This window comes from Pristiophorus japonicus, chromosome 17 (genome assembly GCF_044704955.1).
Source record: "Pristiophorus japonicus isolate sPriJap1 chromosome 17, sPriJap1.hap1, whole genome shotgun sequence".
In the NCBI taxonomy this organism is placed as follows: Eukaryota; Metazoa; Chordata; class Chondrichthyes; family Pristiophoridae; genus Pristiophorus; species Pristiophorus japonicus.
In genome coordinates this window covers 125704026-125726188 of record NC_091993.1, presented here as the reverse complement: position 1 = coordinate 125726188, position 22163 = coordinate 125704026, and the positions used below count along the sequence as shown (strand labels likewise).

The 22163-nt window shown below is 45.9% G+C and overlaps 1 protein-coding gene across 1 annotated transcript in view; it reads right to left on the bottom strand.

Annotated features, from left to right (window-relative positions):
* The window catches only part of capza1b (capping actin protein of muscle Z-line subunit alpha 1b), a 56046-nt gene that overhangs the window by 14254 nt on the left and 19629 nt on the right, over window positions 1-22163 (bottom strand). The window contains exons 2-5 of the mRNA XM_070859251.1: window positions 13252-13315; window positions 9113-9164; window positions 1396-1459; window positions 176-382 (exon numbers count right to left, since the gene is read on the bottom strand). Of these exons, the coding sequence (XP_070715352.1) occupies window positions 176-382; window positions 1396-1459; window positions 9113-9164; window positions 13252-13315 (387 nt within the window). The remainder of the gene's footprint in view (window positions 1-175; window positions 383-1395; window positions 1460-9112; window positions 9165-13251; window positions 13316-22163) is intronic.

The following is a 22163-nucleotide window of genomic DNA, read 5'->3' as shown; positions in this document are numbered from 1 at the left end:
AGGGACTAATTACAATCAAGCCAATTCTTAATCTCACCAAACGTACGCATGAACGCACAGAGCAGGAACTCTGGTCAATTATCGTCCTTCCTTCATGCGTCTACCCAGTGAGCCATTTCGCTAACTGTCTCAAACTTTGTTCTTTTTACAACTTTGGATTTTCACAATACTTAACCGTGCAGATGCCATAGGGATAGTGGTTCTTCATGTACGCTCGCAAGGCAGTGTCACAGGCGCTCCTCCACGACTCTATCGCAGGCTCACCCTCCTGAGGGTGGACATCACTGCCCTCTTTCCTCACGTGGTCAAATTTGAAGGAGATTTTATTCTTTGGGTCTGCAAACCTTCCGTTACCCAGACTGCCATGCTCTGTAACCAGGACCTGAGCAAGAATTCCATAGGTTAACTCTTACAACTTTTAAGCAACGGAGAACGTATATATACACATACACACACAAAAATCTGAAATTTGCAATCACTTCCTGCCAACATTTTCCATTAAAAATTCCTGCATCCAGGTATAGTGTGAACTGCCACTGAAGTACTTCCCGCAAGTACACCCTCCCTCAGCGGAGGTGCTGTAGAGTGTAAGTGAGGGTTAAAGGTGAGGTGGATGACAGCACAAGGGGACAGCAGAATACAGGGGTTCAGCAGGTAGTTCAAAGCAGAAGTAGGCAATGTTCCCTCTAATGTTTTTTTGGGGTGTATAGCCCCTTTAATGGGATGCGCGGCCCATTCAAATTTCCACTCGTGCGACTTTTCCATTTAAAAGCGGGTGAGCCAGCTGCCTGGGACCACCAGACCACAGTGCGACCAAGTGGTTTAACATTGGCGTTGGGGTGATAAGGTGATTGGGTAGCAAGATGATAAAGGGATGCAATGAGAGCCTTTGAGGGTCATATTCTTCCCATGACCCCCAACCTGGTCACTCACTTTCCCACCCAGACGGAAAGAAAGACACGAGAGAGAAGCAATTTGTGCGCAATGCCTTTATGTATTTTCACCAAAAGTTACATTTAAATGCGGTGGTGTTTAAAAACAGGGTACATTTGCCCAAAGCCTTTTTTGCTAATTATTGTGGAACATTAGGCACAGAGGTACAAGAATTAACATTTTTGTGGTGACTTGGGAGGGGAATTTGGAGGTATAGGTTGCAAGAATGCATTGCTGCCATCCTCACTACTGTAGCATGGGCACACACCATACCCACTGAACAGGATACGATGCCTCCATAATCTCCCCTCCTCTCCTGATGGCACCATCGATTGCTGGGTTACAGTTTCACTGACAACAGTGGCTCTCCACTACCTTAGCTTCTGATTCACAACTGCAACATCTTTATATACCTCCCCACACCCCCACCTTACCCCAACAGTTACCAAGTTTCCTCTTTACCTGTTCCTCGCAACCTTCTATTTTCACAGGAGTGAACTGGTCCATATTGTACTGGGCAAATGCACTGCGGGAAGAAACAAGGTGGTTAGTGTACGCAGTATGCACATTAACTGTTGCATTCTGCTTTTATCAGAGTACACTTGAGAAATTTATGATGAACCTGTATAAAACAGGTTCGGTCCCAGCTGGAGCAGTGTGTCCAATTCTGGGCAGCACACTTTAGGAAGGACGAGAAGGCCTTAGAGAAGGTGCAGAAAAGAGTTACGAGAATGGTTCCAGGGCTGAGGGACCCGGTTATGTAGATAGACCGGAGGAGAAGCTGGGGTTGTTCTCCTTGGAGCAGAGAGGTTGTAAGGAGATTTGATAGAGGTGTTCAATATCACGAAGGATCGAGAGAGAGAGAGAGAGAGAGAGAGAGAGAGAGAGAGAGAGAGAGAGAGAGAGAGAGAGAGAGAGAGAGAGAGAGAGATAGAGAGAGAGAGAGGGAGACTGTTCCCATTGGCAGAAGGGTCAAGAACCAGAGGACACAGATGCAAGGTAATTGATAGAACAACCAAAGGCAACGCAAGAAAAACTTATACAAAAATAAACACAGCGACCGATTAAGATCTGGAATGCACGGTTTGAGAGTGTGGTGGAGGCAGACTTAATTTTATCTTTCAAAAAGGGAATTGGATAATTATCTGAAGGAACAAGAATTGCAGGGCTACGGGGAATGGGCGGGGCAGTGGGACGAGCCGAGAGTTGGCACGGGCTCGATGGGCCGAATGGTGGTCCTCCGTGCTGTGACCAATGATTCTACATCTTTGTCATTAACCCTGGTGTATCACTACCCTTTACTGTTCAGCATAATACCACGCAACTTTCTGAGCAAGTTCACTGTATTCATGGCTGACTGTGTACAGTATTCACAGTAACTAACTGGCTTTCTCCAGAAACTTCAATGCCTGCACATTGTCCGAACCCTTCAAAGGCAGAGAATCTAGGCGGTCACTGAAAAGCGAAGAAAGAAAAACCAAAATTGCTCAGAGTTTCAAAGTACCCAATGTCAGTATATCGTTTGACAAAAGAATCAGAGGGAAAACTAGGTGAAATGTTTTCCATCACAGACGGTTAAGATCAGGAACGCACGACCTGAAAGGGTGGTGGAATTGGATTCCATAGGAACTTTTGAAAAGCAGTTGGACATGTACTTGGAGAGGATTAATTTGCAAGGTTATACAGAATAAGCAGGGAGTGTGGGGCTAAATTGGACAGCTCTTTCAAAGAGCAGCACAGGCTCGATGAGCCAAATGGGTCCGTGCGGTAAGATTCTATGATTTGATTTAATAACTATTTGGTTCTCAATCCACAAAGACTCATTTTATGTCTCCATACGAGTTGACAAAAAAGTGGCTGTTTCTATAAGTGTCCCACAAAGAAAAAAAACCCAGCAAATTTAAAAATGTCCCAAAATTACTTCAGGGGTATTCAGCAGTTCTGTTACAGGCACCAGGGTCAGGGACTGGGATCCCAGGCAAGTAAAGCCCTGCTTCGTAACATACAGGAGAGACTGTCGGACCGGCAGGTCTAAAAGCAGCCTTGGTCGTGGCACACTGGTCAGGTAATTAGAGGTTTGTTTGCAGAGTGCATGCAAAGGCCGACAAGGCCGAGAGCGAAAGGCTGGGGCAACGTTTCAGTGTTGGCGGGTTTGTAACCACCCCCAATGCGCTACAGCTGGACATGGCTGCTTTTCCTCGGGGAATATCCGAGGCAAAATTCTGTACTTGGCACTGATATTATCCCTCCCACTAGTCAACGGCGGGAAAAGCTTCAGTCAATTTCGCGCCCCATCGTGTGAACCAATTTGTGCAGAATAGATAAATGGGCCAAACACTAAAGAACAGACGCACTTGATGGCATTCTAGCTCAGCTGGTTTTTAAATATCTTCGTAGAGGTGGGGGAATTCAAAATGGGGAGCCATAAGTACATGAGAGTCACTAAATTAATCCAATAAGGAATTCAGGAGAAACTTCTTTACCCAGAGAGTGGCGAGAATGTGGAACTCGCTGCCACAGGGAGTATTGGAGTGAATATATGCATGTATAGATGCATTTAAGGGGAAGCTAGATAAATGCAAGGGAGAAAGGAATAGAAGATATCCTGATCGGGTGAGCTGAAGTCATGTGGGAAGGGGCTCGTTTGGAACACTGACCAGTTGGGCTGAATGGCCTGTTTCTGTGCTGTAAATACAGTGTAATAGAAAGCAGTGAATGCTGGAACAACAAGCCTCTTCTTTGTACCGAAACTTGTGGATGTGCCGTTTTATTTCCAGCTTCTACATTTTATTTAAAACCCTTTCTTCCATCAGTTCTGAGGTCACATGCCTTGTATGTAGCAAATATTGAAGCAGCAAGGACATCATCTTGTTCCAAATCTGCACGTTCTTTCAAGGCCTTGTGCCCCTTTCACAAAGCCGGTCTAGATTTAAAAGTAGTTCCATTGTCTGCAATAGTGTTTCACTGCGGATACTGTCTGACACTGAACAAGTCAGCATGGGTACAAATATGACCGCGCTATATATGGCAGAGTGCGAGCTACTGCACTGCACTCTCAGCCTGGCATCACAGCCCTTCGAGCTGCAACATGGCCCAGACCAGGGAACTAAATGTACAACACTTTTTTTTGACAGACATGTGTCTATCAAGTCTCCCCCCTACCGCATTCTTTTTTTGTCAGACATTAGAAAAGCCCCCCCCCACCCCGCCCCTCAACCCGAATCATTCTATCCACGTGGTGCTGAGAAGCAAGACCTGAGGCTCAGAGTCTCTTCACACCGCGAGAGGAAGAGCGAAGAGTGAAGAGACACGTGTGGGGGTGGGAAAGAGAGGGAACTCAGGGAAGACAGATCACGTTTACAACCCCGTACAAGGGACATCGTTGGAGTGGATGATATCCAGAAGTCACGACACTGTCACTATTCACTTCATACCCAATAAGCCAGTTAAGAATCCGTACACAATGGTGGGGTGGGAAAGGATGCACTTGCACTGGGGTAAGGTATTTTGGCTAGGGGAGGCAGCACTTGGACTGGGGTAAGGCACTTTGGCTGGTCCTTGCTGTATTGTGGGAAGCTCTGTCGTCTGTCGCTTCAGGAAGTCAAAGTGGATCGAGTTACAATTTGCAAAGTCAGTGAGACCTTGGGGATGGGCAGTTCCAGTTACACATTCCTGTGAAACTTCAGGGTGTGGCTTATCCTCCAAGGGGACCAATCATAGACAAAGGGTGGAGCAGGCAGCCATTTTGGCAGTACAAATAAGCATGTCCTTAAATGTAGGCCAGTAAATACCTGGCAGCAAATTACAAGGTCCAATGTCAAACCAGAAATCCTATGTTCCATTACCAGAACCTGCAAAACTCAATAACCTTAAGCTCACTGCTGGGCTTTGATATTGATAGAATATGTTGAGTGACATCAGGTGGTGAAAAGATGACAAGACTGTAACGAGTGGAGCGAAAGACTTGCATTTATATACCGCCTTTCATGCCGTTAGGATGTTGCAAAGTGTCTAACAGCCAAGGAAGTACTTTTGAAGTGTAGTCACTAGCTGTACTTAAAGTAGATAAGTCACCAGGACCAGATGGGAAGCATCGTAGGGCACGGAGGGAAGAGAAGGACAAAGTCGCGGAATACGGACCATAATCTTCCAATCCTCCTTAGAAACTGGGGTGGTGCCAGCAGACTGGATAACTGCAAATGTTACACCCTTGTTCAAAAAAGGCTGCAAGGATAAACCCAGCAACTACAGGCCAGTCAGTTTAACCTCGGTAGTGGGGAAGCTTTTAGAAACAATAATCAGGGGCAAAAGAATGAATTAATTAAGGAAAGCCAGCACGGATGTTAAAGGCAAATCGTGTTTAATCAACTTGGATCGAGTTTTTTGATGCAGTAAGAGAGGGTTGATGAGGGCAATGCGGTGTACATGGATTTCCAAGAGGCGTTTGATAAAGTGACACATAATAGGCTTACCAGCAAAGTTGAAGCCCATTGAATAGAAGAGACAGTGGCAGCATGGATACAAATTTGGCTAAGTGACAGGAAACAGTAGTGATGAATGGTAATTTTTCAGAAAATGGTGTCCCCCAGAGGTCATTAGCAGAACCACTGCTTTTCTTGATATATATTAAATGACTTGGATGTGGGTGTAACATAGAATATAGGTGCAGGAGCAGGCCATTCAGCCCTTCGAGCCTGCACCACCATTCAATATCATGGCTGATCATGCAACTTCAGTACCTCATTCCTGCTTTCTCTCCATACCCCTTGATCACTTTAGCCGTAAGGGCCACATCTAACTCCCTTTTGAGTATATCTAACGAACTGGCCTCAACAACTCTCTGTGGTAGAGAATGCCACAGGTTCATAATTCTCCGAGTGACGAAGTTTCTCCTCATCTTGGTCCTAAATGGCTTACCCCTTATCCTTAGTACAGGGCACAATTTCAAAATTTGCAGATGAAGTATCGTGAACAGTGAGGAGGGGAGTGATAAGACTTCAAGACAGACTGTCTTGAATGGGCGGACACGTGGCAGATGAAATTTAAAGCAGAAAAGTGTGAAATGATTCATTTATATTTCCTCTCCTCAACCAAAATGTAAGGGTGCAATTCTAAAGGGGTGCATGAACAGAGACACCTAGGGGTATATGTGCACAAATCGTTGAATGTGGCAAGGTAGGTTGAGAAAGCAGTTTAAAAAAAGCTTAAAAGGATCCTGGGCTTCATGGAGAGGTATAGAGTACAAAAATGTGGAAATGATGAAGAACCTGTATAAAACATTGGTTTGTCCTCAACTGGAGTATTGTGTCCAATTTTGGGCACCGCACTTTAGGAAGGATGTGAAGGCCTTAGAGAGGGTGCAGAAAAGATTTCCGAGAATGGTTCCAGAGATGAGGGACTTCAGTTACGTGGATAGACTGGAGAAGCTGGGGTTGTTCTCCTTAGAGCAGAGAAGGTTGAGAGGAGATTTGATCGAGGTGTTTAATCCTGAGGGGTCTGGACAGAATAGATCGAGAGAAACTGTTCCCATTGGCGGAAGGGTCGAGAACCAGAGGACACAGATTTAAGGTGGTGATTGGCAAAAGAACCAAAAGGCAACATAAGGAAAAAAAAAATTTACACAGCGAGTGGTTAGGATCTGGAATGCGCTGCCTGAGAGGGTGGTGGAGGCAGACTCAATCACGGCTTTCAAAAGGGAGTTGGATAAATACCTGAAAGAATAAAATTAGCAGGGCTACAGGGAAAGGGCAGGAGTGGGACTGGCTAAAGTGCTCTTGCAGAGAGCCGGCACGGGCTCGACGGGCCGAGTGGCCTCCTGCTGTGCTGTAACCATTCTACAATTCCATGACTTGTAATGTTGGAAATGTGGCAACCAACTTGTGCACAGCAAGGTCCCACAAACAGCAATGTGATAATGACCAGATGATCTGTTTGAGAGATGTTGGTTGAGGGATAAATATTGGCCAGGACAGCGGGGATAACTCCCCTACTATTCTTTAAAATAATGCTACGGGATCTTTTACGCCAACTCATCCGAAAGACGGCATCTCCAAGAGGGCAGAGTTTCCTCAGCGCTGCACTGGAGTGTCGGCCTAGATTTTTGTGCGCTCAAGTCCCTAAAGTGGGACTTGAACCCACAACCTTCTGGAAACATAGAAACATAGAAAATAGGTGCAGGAGTAGGCCATTCGGCCCTTCTAGCCTGCACCGCCATTCAATGAGTTCATGGCTGAACATGCAACTTCAGTACCCCATTCCTGCTTTCTCTCCATACCCCTTGATCCCCCCTAGTAGTAAGGACTTCATCTAACTCCCTTTTGAATATATTTAGTGAATTGGCCTCAACAACTTTCTGTGGTAGAGAATTCCACAGGTTCACCACTCTCTGGGTGAAGAAGTTTCTCCTCATCTCGGTCCTAAATGGCTTACCCCTTATCCTTAGACTCTTCTGACTCAGTACAACACAGATTCACCACAATACTTGGGCTTAAAGTGCTAAATGAGGATGTTGTATAAATTTGGCTTTTATTGACTCGAGTTTCAAAGGTTGAGGGGTGATCTAATTGTCGTTTTAAAATGATGGTGATTTGGTAGAACTGTTACAGAAACTATTGCATCTGGTGGGGGAATCCAGAACAAGAGCGAGTTATCTTAAAATTACTCACTTCCTCAAAACGCTGTGGATGCTGGGTCAATTGAGATTTAAGATTTTTTTTTCCAGTAAGAGTACCAAAAAAATGTAAATGGAGTGAAGATAAAAATCAGTCATTGTCTAAATGAATGGCAGAACGGGCTCCAATGATTAAATGTTTCGATGTTTCTATGCTCTTGCAGTTTAATTTAAATTTCTAGATTAACCTTTTCCATACGGTTTACGATCTTGTGCACCTTTATGGGTCACCTCTCCGACAGCCAAAGTTTCTCATCGTTAACTTAAGACCTCCGACACAAGGGGCCAACATGATGACTTTTCTCTGCACTGCTTCAAATGCTTGAATGTGTCTCTCATGTCTCAGTGACCAGAAGTGGACACAGTATTCAAAGATCTCTATACAGTTTGATCATTACTGCCCCCAACACAAATCTGTTCCGGGGGAGGGGGTACAAAATTTGAAAAGAAAAGATTTCATGCCAAAATAAAAATGATGGTATTTTTATGTGGAAGTTTTAACATTTAAAAAACCTCCCCCTCCCATAGTTTGCACTGCGATCAAACTCAGTCCAAACACACACACCCGGGTCTCTAGGTTCTTAAACATAAATAGGAAATTAAACGTAAATAATGGGAATTTGAGATAAAGTCAGAAAATGCTGGAAATACATTGCATCAGTCAGCATTTGAAAGAGGAAAGAAATGACACCTTTCTTTCACGTCGACTGACCTGCCCTGCATCGCTCATTGCTTTTTTCAAGGTTTTTTGTTGGAAGAGTTTGATTGGATCTTATTTTCTCAGTCATAAGTCCCAAATGTTCACTGATCAACAGAGTTAAACTGTTCAGCATTGAATCAAACCAATGACTACGACAGTGAATCCCGAGTATAGATCTTCTGATTTCACAATTATCCGACTTGAAATGTGTCTCCAGCACATCGCCTAGAGACCTCCAAATCAGCAATTGAATTAAAAACATTGTTCTTGATCAACAGGTAACGCAGTGATTTAGGCCACTCTTGACACAAAGTTCTTACCTAGCCCAGACTTTGAAAGACTCCTCAGCAAGAATATTCTAAAGCATTTTCAAATGTTTCAAGTGGCCACAAATCCAGAGAATAATAATAATAAAAATACTGGGAGCTTGCTGTGCACAAATTGGCTGCCGCATTTCCCACATTGACGACACTCCAAAAGTGGTCACTGGCTCGAAAACGCTTTGAGACATCAGGTGGTTATGAAAGGCGCTGTAGAAATGCAAGTTTTTCTTTTAGTCATAAATTAGCACTCGGACAAATGCTCATGCAACCTGCAGAATGAGACACACTGGTGAGGTAAATGGAAAGGTCACTGGTGCAGTGGGAATGCTCGAGATTGGGGCAGTGTAAAGTGGTTTGTACCCTGCATGCGCCTAATGTTGAGGGCAGTGAGTGACAACACCACCAATACCATCTCACACCTCGTCAGGCACACGTCACTTGGGAAAAAAAACATGAAAAAGCATCTTGAGCTTAAAGGAAACTTACTGAACAGTTGCTTCCTTGAGAAGACCATCATTATTCATTAGTAAACGCACATCTGGAAATCAAAAACATTTTAAAAAAAAGAATATAACAGATGATCATTTAAACCTGTAATTGGAAAAAATAAAGATACTCAAAATTAAAGTTAGTCAAAAATATTTACTGATGACTAAATTAATTCACAAATCGTAGTGGGCAGTGCCCATTAATTTAAAGTTGTTTAATTTAAAATTACTAATTTTTTTTTAAATTGCCAATAAATTTGAACTAACAGGAGTGGATTCTGGTGACACCATCTTAGGAATCCTGGGCCTGTAGCAACTTGCTGTAAAACTGCCGAAAAAATTGGAACATATCCAACGTTTCCAATCATCGCTACCCAAACTACTCATGGGGTGTCCAGACAGAGGATCTGCCAACTGAACATTGCCAGATTCACAGCAAGATTGCTGCACAAGAGGCTTGGTAACATTAAACATCAAGTTAAAATAATCAACAATGCAGTGGTTATCAGATATGCAGTGGTGCACAAGTTCCGTTTGTAAAAGGAAGTTCACATCTACAAAAAATTATCCAGTATTTTTTTTAAAACTAATTGTATTAAAATTTGTACAGAAGCCCTTTTAAGCATAATTAAAATTAGAATTAATCAAAATAAGCAACGTTAAGTCTACAGGAGTAGACTCTAGGAGCATGCAGAAATCATGCGGAAAGAGCGTGTGGCGAACCAGTCCCACCCACCCTTACCCTCAACGACTGTCTGTCCCACCTGTGACAGAGTCTGTGGCTCTCGTATTGGACTGTTCAGCAACCAAACAACTCACTTTAGAAGTGGAAGCAAGTCTTCCTCGATTCCGAGGGACCGATGATGAGACTCTAGCGTCTCGTCGCATCCTCAGGAAATTTCCCAAAGGCCTTCAGAGCCAACAGATTACTTTTGAAGTGCAGTCACTTTGTAGGCAAACACCGCAGACAATATGCACACAGCAAGACCCCAAAAACAGCAAGGTGAATGAGTAAGCTTTTTCTGGTGGCATTGGTCGAGAAGGGAACAGTGGCGAGAACTCCCCCTGCTCTCCTCCAACAGCGGCATGGGCTCTTTACATCAGCCTGAGATGGCAGATCAGGGCCTCGGTTTGATGCCTCACCTGAAAGGCAGCACCACCCTCAGTGCTGCACCAAGTTCTGGAGTGGGGCTTGAATCCACAACTCCTGACTGACTGACCAAGTTATACTACTTGGATAGATGCTGACTGACATGTTGTGCATTTCCTGCATTTGTTTTTAATTTCAGCTACAGTTTTGTACATATTAAATATTGTATGCATTATATTCTGCAGCTTTTTCCACTTGGGTAACGAAACAATACACTATTAGCTTTGGTTGGCTAATTCAATTGCCCTCAAGACAACTTGACTGAGGCTAAGGTCATCGGACAGCACAAACCTCCAGCTGAGCAGCTAATTACTAGACTTCCGACGAGATTTAAGCTCATTAGTACTACAGTGTCACAGTAAATAAAACGAGCCTTTGGCTATGACCGGATAGACAAGAGTGGAACCAGGCAAGGGCAATCCCACTCAACTGGACAACGGAGTGTCATTGCTAAGAATGTAAGAATTAGGAGCAGGAATAGGCCGTACGGCCCCCTCGAGCCTGCTCCGCCATTCAATAAAAGCAAGGAAAAACTGGCATTTATCTAGTGCCAAGGTGCTTTACAGCCAATTAAGTATTTTTGAAGTGAAGTCACTGTTGTAATGTAGGAATACATGGCTTAATCTTCTACCTCAACTCTACTTTCCCATAATTGCTAGATTCTCTTCGTCCAAAAATCAAGAATTCCAAAGATTCACAACTTTGAATGAAGAAATTCCTCCTCAGCTCAGTCCTAAATGGCCAACCCCTTATCCTGAGACTGTGACCCCTGGTTCTAGACTCTCCAGCCCGGGGGAGGGGGGGGGGGGGGGGGGGAAAGGCTCTCCACATCCACCCCAGCAAGCTCCCTCAATCTTTGGGAGAGGATGGTGCATGCAACGGTGTCAAAGGCTGCAGACTGGTCGAGAAGGATGATGAGAGATTAAGTACCATGGTCACAGTCGCAGAGGACGTCATTTGTGACTTCGATTAGGGCCATTTCAGTGCCAACGGCAGGACTGAAACCCGATTGAGGAGCTACAAACAGATTTGGGGAAAGGATGGGCACGGATTTGGGAGGTGACAACACATTCAAGGACTGCAGAGGAAAGGGTGGTTGGAGATTCGTTTACAAAGACAGAGGAGTCAAGTGAGTTTTTTTTTTGTTGAGAAAGGCAGCGATGACAACAGATTTCAAAGTGAGGGGGGACAGTACCAGAGGAGAGGGGACAGTTTACAATATCAGCGAGCATGGAGGCCAAGAAGGGAAGTTGTGTGGTCAGCAGTTTATTGGAATAGGGTCCAGAGAGCAGGAGGTGGGTCTTATGGACAAGATGAGCTCGAAGAGGACACGAAGGGAGATAGAAGAGAAATTAGTGTCAGGGCTAGGGCAGGAGAAGTGCAGAGGCAGCTGACCGCAGGATTTCAATCTTAGTGACAGAAGTGCGTGAGTTCGTTGTTGGAGGTGAGAAGGGATGGGGCAGGGGAAGAGGGGTTTAAGGAGACAATTGGCTTGGAGACTCAGAGGGATTTTAGTACTGCTCCCTCATTGATGGATTAAGTCCTAAATTGCAGCACCAATATCTGTTAGTGTCTGCAGACTGAACCATATAAAACATTAATGGGAACATTATTGGAGGAGAAAAGCCAGAGATTATCTTTGCATTCCAGGATGACCCTGGAGTATTGAACAGATTTGGCAGAAGAGAGGAGTGCCTGATGATTCAATAGAAACATTCAAGAGTAAATTGGATTAAATACTTGAAAGGAACATTTTTTTTAATAGAGGTATGGGGAAAGAGCAGGGTAGTGTGATTCATTGGACAGATCTACCAAATAGCCTCCTTATGTGCGGTATCAGTCTTTGATTCATAGATGGCCTAGTCTGTGATTGAGGCGAGGGGGAGAGAGATGTGATTTAACAGCACGAATGCAGCTCCCGGACTCTTAATTAAAAGACAAAAAAAAACAGCTTAAAATCGCACTATAGGAGAAATGAGGAGCCAGTCATTTTTGAAATTTTTTTTTTATAGCAAGTCATTTTATTAAAGGAAGTGCTCATTTATCAATATCCTAGTCTGGGCCATTACTGCTGCCTCAGATACACTAACTCAGCACAGACCACAGATTAATCTTGGGACCGCTTGATAGTTGATATATACTGGTGCATTTAGGGTGGTCCACACCATATCCCATGGGCTATAGGCAATCCAAGCCCTGGTAATCCAAGCAATTCAGACCAGTTTCTCATTCTGGTTGCCATATTAATAAAAAAAGGATAGAGGCGCACTGGAGAGTTTTGAAAAAAAGATTTACAAGGATGAAACCAGACATGTGAGGTTATATCCATCAGGAAAGGTTGGGTCTCTCTTCTCCTAAAAAGAGAAGGCTAAGAGGGTGAAAAATTAAGATTGATAGATTAGACAGTGTTTCCACTTGTGTGGGGAAGAGCATAACTAGAAGCCATCAATACAAGATAGTCACCAAGAAATCAAATAGGGAATTCAGAAAAATCATCTTTATCCAGAGAGTGGTGAGAATGTGGAACTTACTACCACAGGAAGCGGTTGAAGCGAATAGTATCGATGCAGTTAAGGGGTGGCTAGACAAGATCAGAGTTAGATGAGGAAGTACGGGAGGAGGCTTGAATGCAGCATTACCAGCAGAGACTGGTTGGGCCAAATGGCCGTATATGCCATGTAATTCTATGTAATTCTGTGTCTTATTTGGCCTGGAGACTTAAGAGGGCTTTTAGTACTGCTCCCTCATTGATGGATTAATCCTAAATTGCAGCACCAATATCTGTTAGTATCTGCAGATTGAACCATGTAAACATGAATGGGAACACTATTTCTAGGTTGCACCAAGCCAGTGGAAGAGCCATTATAATACTTCACATTGCCACAGAACATATAGACACAGGTGTGAAAACAGTGGCCTGGTGATCACAATCAACGATTCGGAGGTAACCGAGGCCAGGAAAAGGCTGACCACTTTTATTCACTTACCATTAAATACTTCATTGAACTCCCCTGGCGGTGCATGCATGATGAAGTTGGTGGCTATGTTCACCTAGAATCAAAACAGAAATTCACATGTTTAGCGATGCGAGGCTTTCCCCCCCACAGTACACAAGATGGCAGCAAGGAGAGCCGATCCCCCCTGCTTCCCCCACCCCCCCACTCCACCCCGAGCTTGTCATTTTTTTGTTTTGTTTCCCATGGCAACTGGTAATTATCCCTCCATTCACACCCTATCTAGACTAACCTTTTTCTAACTTCTGCCATTACTGCCTCAAGTCGGCCCATCATCCCTTGCGTCTCTAACCTCTCCTGCCTTCCACTCTATCACAGACCTTCCCTTTTGTTCTTTCCTCTCCTCCCCTCCCCCCTTCAGTGCTCCTTAAGAATCTGTTCATTTCGAACACTTTCCAGTTCTGATGAAGGGTCATCGACCTGAAACGTTAACTCTGTTTCTCTCTCCACAGATGTGGAGATGTCTAACATTTTCTGCTTTTATTTCCGATTCCAGCATCCGTGGTATTTTGCTTTTATTGAGCCAGCTCAAAGTGGTTTAAGGACCACACTGAGGACCTTCTGCCCAAGCACTCCTTTCTCCAAGTTACAACTCGGCAGAAGTCCCAGGATACAGTCCTGCAACATGGAGCACTGTGCACAGTTTTGGTATCCTTATCTGAAGAACGATATAAGGTGTCTTAGAGGGGGTGCAACAAAGGTTCATTAGATTGATTCCTGGGATGAGAGGGCTGTCCAGGAGTCGACTGGGCCGATACTCTGGAGTCAAGAATAATGAGAGGTGATCTCACTGAAACAGAAGACTGAGGGGGAATGACCGGTTGGATGCCGAGAGGTTGTTTTGCCCTGGCTAGAGAGTGTCGAGAACCAGGGGGCATCATTGCAGGATATGGGTTTGCCATTTAAGACTGAGAGGATGAGGAATTTCTTCACTCAGAGGGTTGTGAATCTTTGGAATTCTCTACCCTAAAAGTGGATGCTCAGTTGTTGAGTAAATTTAAGGCTGAGAGAGATTTTGACTCGAGGAATCCAGGTTGGGAAAGTGGGGCTGAGGTCAAAGATCGGCGATGATCTTATTGAACGGCTCAAGGGGCCGTATGACCTACCTCTGCTCCTATTTCTCATGTTATGTAATGTTTTTGTGCGACTCACCGTTGCTCTCAGATGCTGATTCTGCTCGTTAGAACATAATTCCAAACTCAAACCGGCCTCCCCGCCATGTGATTATCCTCCCTGCAGGTGTCCAATGCCCGAACCAACGGGAACCTGTTCAACCTGCGGTGTCTCCAGGCCAGGTCCAAGACCACCCCAACCCGTCATCAAGCTACAGTACGCGGACGATGGCTGTGTCTGCGCACATCGAGGCTGCACTCCAGGACATAGTCGCCCTATTTACTGAGGCCTTATACTAAACATCCATAAGACAAAGGTCCTCCATTAGCCTGTCCTCACTGCACAGCACTGACCCCCAGTCATCAAGAACCACGGCACGGCCGTGGACCACTTCCCATATCTTGGGAGCCTCTATCAACAAAAGCAGGCGTCAACGACGAGATCCAACACCGTCTCCAATGCAGCCTTCGGCCGCCTGAGGAAAAGTGTGTTTGAAGACCAGGCCCTCAAAACTGCCACCAAGCTCATGGTCTACAGGGCTGTAGTAATACCTGCCCTCCTGTAGGGCTCAGAGACGTGGACCATGTACAGTAGACACCTCAAGTCGCTGGAGAAAGATCACCGACGTCTCCGCAAGATCCTACAAATCCCCTGGGAGGAGAGGCGCACCAACATCAGCGTCCTCATTCAGGCTAACATCCCCAGCATTGAAGCACTGACCGCACTCGATCAGCTCCGCTGGGCAGACCACATCGTCCGCATGCCAGACACGAGACTCCCAAAGCAAGTGCTTTACTCTGAACTCCTACACGGCAAGTGAGCCCCAGGTGGGCAGAGGAAATGTTTCAAGGACACTCTCAAAGCCTCCCTGATAAAGTGCAACATCCCCACCGACACCTGGGAATCCCTGGCCCAAGACAGCCCCAAGTGGAGGAAGTGCATCCGAGAGGACGCTGAACACCTCGAGTCAACGCTGAGAGCATGCAGAAACCAAGCGCAGGCAGCGGAAAGAGCGTGCGGCAAACCAGTCCCACCCACCCCTTCCCTCAATGACCATCTGTCCCACCCGAGAGTCTGTGGCTCTCGTATTGGACTGTACAGCCACCTGAGAACGCACTTCATGAATGGAAGCAAGTCTTCGTCGATTCCGAGGGACTGCCTATGATGATGATGATGATGATGATGATGATGATGATGGAGACAGCAAGCGGCCTCATGAAGAGGCATCAAGGCCAGGTTTATCCTAGCTGCAGTTCCCATCCATGGACGGCAATCAGAGGCATTTATACAGCACCTTGCACGTCCTTAGAACATCACAAAACACTTCACAACCAATTACTTACTTTGGAAATGCACCCTGTTGTTTGTTAGACTAACGTACTGCGACATTAACAGAAAAATACACAGAATCCAAGATGCTGGTCACAGCAGCAGACCAAAGTCTGATGGCCTTGCAGATCTCAGTCTCATGTTCTATGGCAGAAGAAGTCTGTGACACTCCATTAGGGAAGTGTGATTAGAAGATGCAGTGTTTCCAAATGGTTCGAGGAAGCATGTTCTGGTCATTTCCACTCAATTCGCTAGAGAATATATCCACTGGTCATACGTAGCAAACAGGACTAAAGGTCCTGGATTGAGTCTGTTAATTTGAGCTGAGACGATGAGGGATGGAGGGGGGGGGGGGGGGATACAACCCCTCTCGATCTGTGGACTGGGGAAGGGGAAAATTAATTGGCAAGGATTTCTATAAAATGGAAAAATGACAAATGCTGCTATAAGTGGAAGTGCTGCAAATACACAGAGCAGTCAGTGTGTGTGAGAGAAGTCAGGTATTGCTGATTTTGCTCTTTGCCTTCAGTCTAATGAAAGGCACACTCAAATAGCAAGGCTCCTGCTTCTGAGCTGTCACCATCAGAAAAAAAAGAATTGCACTTAAACAATACCTTTCGTGACCACCGGATGTCCCAAAGCCCTTCATAGCCAATGAAGGATTTTGTGAATTGTAGTCACTGTTGCAATGTAGGAAAAGTGGAAGACAATTTGCGCACAGCAAGCTCCCACAAACAGCAATACAATCATGACCAGATAATCTGTTTTAGTGATGTTGGTTGAGGGATAAATATTGGCCTCAGTACACCAGGGAGAACTCCCCTGCTCCTCCTCTTCAAAGAGGGAGAGAATATGGAGACGATCCAAATAATGTATTTTCTAGATTTGGTGCCAGCTTGGCTCAGGTGGTTGGCACTCTCACCAGAGTCCAAAGGCTGTCGACTCCAGCCCCATCCGAGACTTCATCACAAAAGCCAGGCTGACACTCCCGCGCTGCACTGTCAGAGGTTCCGTCGTTCCGATGCTGTGTACTGACCAATAGGTTGCATTATTTCTCACCCTACTCTGAACAAAAAGGGTTTCCATCAATCAAGCAACCTGGTAACAAATAGACAGCTCAGCCCACTGCAGCAGTCATTGGACTACAGCTGGGACGTACAAGTCTTGGATTCCCAAAGAATGCATTTTTCCCATCAATGGAGCAGAAAGCAATTGGCTCCAACGCAGGGAATGCCCCCAATTAAAGGCCAGAACCTCTGACAGCCAAATGAATCAGCTCTTAAACCACTTGCCTCAAGAAAAACACTCCCCCTCTTTTCCCAGCATAATACTGGTCAACATCCAACCACATTCAACTTGGCAGCTACAAAGGTCAACTAAAGACCTCAGGCATTGACTGGGATTCTTTACCCATTAAACAAGGGGAAAACAACCACCATGACTTGGCATGCTCAGAAGCTGAAAGCTGCGGCCATTATGTGGTACTCAGGCGCAAGAAGCTTAGGACAATATAAGCTTGTGTCAGGATCCAAGGGATCTGCTGCTCGTTCTTCTGTGTTGGCTATGACACCACTTTTCAGATGTTCACACTATTTCCAAATGATAAGAAGGGTTACAAAAATTGCTTATGATGTACAGCCATCTGACCAGTTGAGAGGTGCAGTGAGAGATCACGGCGGAGGTGCAGTAAATGTCTTTTGGCGGAGGAGCGGCGAGAGATCGTGGCAGCGAATGAGGGCACGGTGCCCAGAAGAGCCAGCCCACACTGCGATGTGCGCGCACTCAGTCCGTGCAGCAGAGCAGGTCTCCAGTCGTCCTGGTTAACCCTTGCCACTGGATAAAGGCCTAGCTCTGTCAAGCCCGTGTGGTGGCTGGTGCGCAATGGACACCAAGTGTTTAAAAAAAAATCCATGCACAGGCATCTTCACACACACACAAAATTGGACAGCAAAGCAGAGCAGAATGAGTAGAAAACTACGAATTAAATACGGCCACAATATCCAGACCACTCCTGGAGGTCCTGTACAGGCCACTCGCTGGCTTTTAAATGGAAAAAAAAATACGCATGTGCGCTAATTTTTAATGGGCCGTGCAGCACTTTAAAAGGGCCGGGCACCCCCAAAAAATTAGCAGGAACACTGGCTACCAGTGCACTTTCAAATCAGAAAATGGTGTTTAGCGATGGGGAACTTTGGGAAAACAGCTTGAAGTACAACTTTAAAAAAGATTTCCCGGGATGCGGGCGTTTTGCCATTTATTGCTCACCCCTGACACGGTGATGGGTTGTCTTCTGCTAATGGTTTGATACAATGGAGTGTCTTGCTAGGCCACTTCAGAGGGGCAGTTAAAAGTCAGTGTTAGTGTGGAACTGGAGACACTTATGTCCTTACCCGGTCTGGGCCTATCAGAAATAGGAGCAGGAGTCGGCCATTTGGCCCCTCGAGCCTGCTCCGCCATTCAATGAGATCACAGCTGATCTGATCTTGGCCTCAACTCTATTTCCCTGCCCGCTCCCCATAACCCTCGACTCCCCTATAGTTCAAAAATCTGTATCTCCACCTTAAATATATTCAGCTCACTGGGGTAGAGAATTCCAAAGATTCACAACCCGCAGAGAAACAAATTCCTTTTCTCAGTTTTAAATGGGCGACACCTTATTCTGAAACTAGTTCTAGATTCCACCGTGAGGGGAAACATTCTTTCTGCATCTATCCTGCCAAGCTACTCTGTTAAGGATGACAGGTTTCCTTGCCTTAAGGACATTAGTGAACGAGGAGTTGTTTTTTTTTAAAAAACGACGAACCGACAGCTTCGTGGTCACGTTTACGGAGACCAGCCTGATTTTATTTACAGCTTTTTGTTAAACTATAAAATTGAATGCAAATTCTTGAACTGCCATGGTGCAGATTTGAACTTGTGTTCTCTGGATTACTCCTGCTCCTATTTCTTGTGTTCAATGTTCTTAACAGTCCAGGCCTCTGGATTACTCAGCCAATAAGCTAACCACGACAGTACATTACCCACAATTTGCACAACTGCAATTCTTAAAATGCTGAATTCAATTACATAGCAGGTTTCCTGACAGCTACACTTTTACTTCCCCAAATGGCGGGTTTCATAATGGTCAGGTTCTTGGTGGAAGGCAATCCCACCCAAACACCTCGTCCTTCTGATGAAAAGCTGGCGTGGAGGCAGCATTCTGTTGCAATCATGGGGTGTAGGCTGGGGGGGGGGCGGGCAGCCTTGGCTTAGCTTCATGTCGAGTGATAAGATTGAAAGCAGCAAGGGTGCCACATTCCACTGCCGCTGTACACACCCTGTATTCGACTCCCACACAGGAAGTTTCATGCACAGGCTGATTATAAACCGCCTGCAGACAACCGAGTATTCACTGAGCTTTGCGCTCACACAGTCCCTGATCCTGTCTGGACATGGCTTTCTGTAGCCTCAAACTCCCGAGCCTAACAGCTAATCAGATGGTGGGAGAGTTCGAGCTTGTTGTAAGCTCACTGGTACAATGACGAACCTCACAATTCTGCACTCAACTCACTCAGAGTAGGCCAAGAAAGTCTTGCATTTCTATAGCGCCATTCATGACCTCAGACCATCCCAAAGCACTTTACAGACAATGAAGTACTTTTGAAGTGTAGTCACTGTTGTAATGTAGGATACACCAATTTGCGCACGGCAAGCTCCCACCAATAGGAATGTAATTAAGATCAGATCATCAATCTGTCCTTGTGATGTTGATTGAGGGATAAATATTGGCCCCAGGACACCGGGGATAACTCCCCTACTCTTCGCTCAAATAGTGTCATGGGATCTTTTACATCCACCTGAGCGCGCAGAATCTGTTTAAATTCTCATCCGAAAGATGGCACCTCCGATTGTGCAACGCTCCCTCAGCACTGCACTGCGGGTGTCGGCCTAGATTTTGTGTTCAAGTCTATGGAGTGGAACTTCAATCCACAACCTTCTGACTCAAAAGCACTACCACTGAGCCCTGGCAAACACATGGATAGCAGACAGGGCAGGTAGGGGCAGTGACCAAAGGGAACAGATGGAATTCCCACTCCTGATCTCGATCCAATGCTGGAAAGTCACATGTGGACATTGGGCTCGCCTGTGATGCCTCTGGTGCTAAATATCCCATCAACGCTGCCTAGCTTATGAAGAATGATCCCATAGGTGAGGGTATTGCTGGAGAACATCCCAGGTGCCCTGAAAGAGCTAGCATCTGGAGGAGAGAGAGAGAGAGAGAGAGAGAGAGAGAGAGAGAGAGAGAGAGAGAGAGAGAGAGAGAGAGCGGAATAAAAAGTGCACTTATGAGCAATGGAATACCAATCCTGCACGCCTTTCAACACAAGTGCCGATATCTCAAATGGCATCTCTATTCTTGTCAGACTGATCAGTTTCTGAACAGGACAAACCCCGGTGCTGGAGTAGAGAGGAAGTTCCAGGATTTTGACCCAGCGACGGTGAAGGAATGGCGATATATTTCCAAGTCAGGATGGTGTGTGACTTGGAGGGGGAACGTGGAGGTGGCGGTGTTCCCATGCACCTGCTGCCCTTGCCCTTCTAGGGGGTAGAGGTTGTGGGTTTTGGAGGTGCTGTCGAAGAAGCCTTGGCAAGTTGCTGCAGTGCATCTTGTAGATAGTGCACACTGCAGCCACAGTGCGCCGGTGGTAGAGGGAGTGAATGTTGAAGGTGGTGGTTGGGGGGCCAATCTGTGACTAATTAAAGATATCACTTTGAAGAATCTGATCAAATCCAACACAAAATCAGAAGCTTATCTACCAGGCAGCCTGGCAAAGACTGCTGTTTGTAAAATCTATTTTGCTATGTTTTTTCTGACCCGGAATTCTCACCGCAATGTGACCGTATCCTGTTCTGTAGATATTGCGCCCTTCATGGTCACACCGTGACAAGGGTGCTCAAGAGTTTCCCCTTCCAGTGAGCATCTGTTCTCTGCTCGAAACAGGTGGATAGGAAGGACTTATTTTGCTTAGCAGAGGGGTCAATAACCAGAGGGCATAGATTTAAAGTACTTGGTAGAAGGATGAGGGGAGTCGAGAACCTTTTTGTGGTGGTGGGGGTCTGGAACTCACTGCCTGAAAGGGTGGTAGAGGCAGAAACCTTCAACCACATTTAAAAAGTACCTGGATATGCACTTGAAGTGCTGTAACCTGCAAGGCTACGGACCAAAAAATGGAAAGTGGGATTAAGCTGGATAGCTCTACCAAAGACACGATGGACCGAATGGCATCCTTCTGTGCCATAAATGTCTGATTCTTTTCTGCACAGCATGGAAGGAAGAAATTTGGAATTTACTAAAAGGGGAATCTTATTAGAAACCACACAGCCCTCCGCCCCGCGACACGATGCTTCAGCAGTTGGGAAACCCACACACTGCACTACTGGAGATGAATCCATTACAGGATTTCTGCTCAAGCCTCTCCAACGCAACTTGTCTTTTAGGTATTCCCTACCTATTGAAAAGTGCCTTATGTATGTTGTTCACCCCCCAACAAAGGCGGCAACTCCGCTAAATCAAAATGACGAGCACAAAGCCAGGCTGTTGCGGTGATAGGGATGCTTTCCCGGAAAGCCCATCATTTGCCGATTTCCTCCCCTCCCCTCTCGCAGTCACCAACTCCTTGCTCCACAATCACAAGCATCCCTCTGGTAAAGCTCTTTGGGATGTCCCACGGTCGCGAAAGATACAAGGGCTCCTTTTGCCTTTATCATCATGTCCACATTCCAGAGGGACAACTAAAAGCACACACTAATTTTCAACTTTTAAAATCCCAGCACAAAATTCCTCATCTACACCAATCCCAGCTACGATGGCCATAGGTCATACGACAGAGCAGAGGACATTTGATTCTATCAGGCTGAAAATGACTTGCACTGCGGAATAACATGACAGTGTACAACAACCAGACTCCACGGCAGAGTCTTCATCGGCAGTCCCTCAAAATCGAGGAAGACTTGCTTCCACTCAAAATGAGTTCTCAGGTGACTGAACAGTCCATTATGGGAATTACAGTCTCTGTCACAGGTGGGGCAGACAGTGGTTGAAGGAAAGGGTGGGTGGGTAGTCTGGTTTGCCACACGCTCCTTCCACTGCTGCATGCTCTCGGCGACAAGACTCGCGGTGCTCAGCGGCCTCCCGGATGCTCTTAATCCACTTAGGGCGGTCTTTGGCCAGAGACTCCCAGGTGTCAGGGGTGATGTTAGACTTGATCAAGGAGGCTTTGAGGGTGTCCTTGAATCATTTCCTCTGCCCACCTGGGGCTTGCTTGCCGTGAAGGAGTTCCAAGTAGAGCGCTTCCTTTGGAAGTCGTGTGTCGGGCATGCGGACAATGTAGCCCGCCCAACGGAGCTGGTCAAGTGTGGTCAGCGCTCCAATGCTGGCGATGTTGGTCTGGGCAAGGACACTG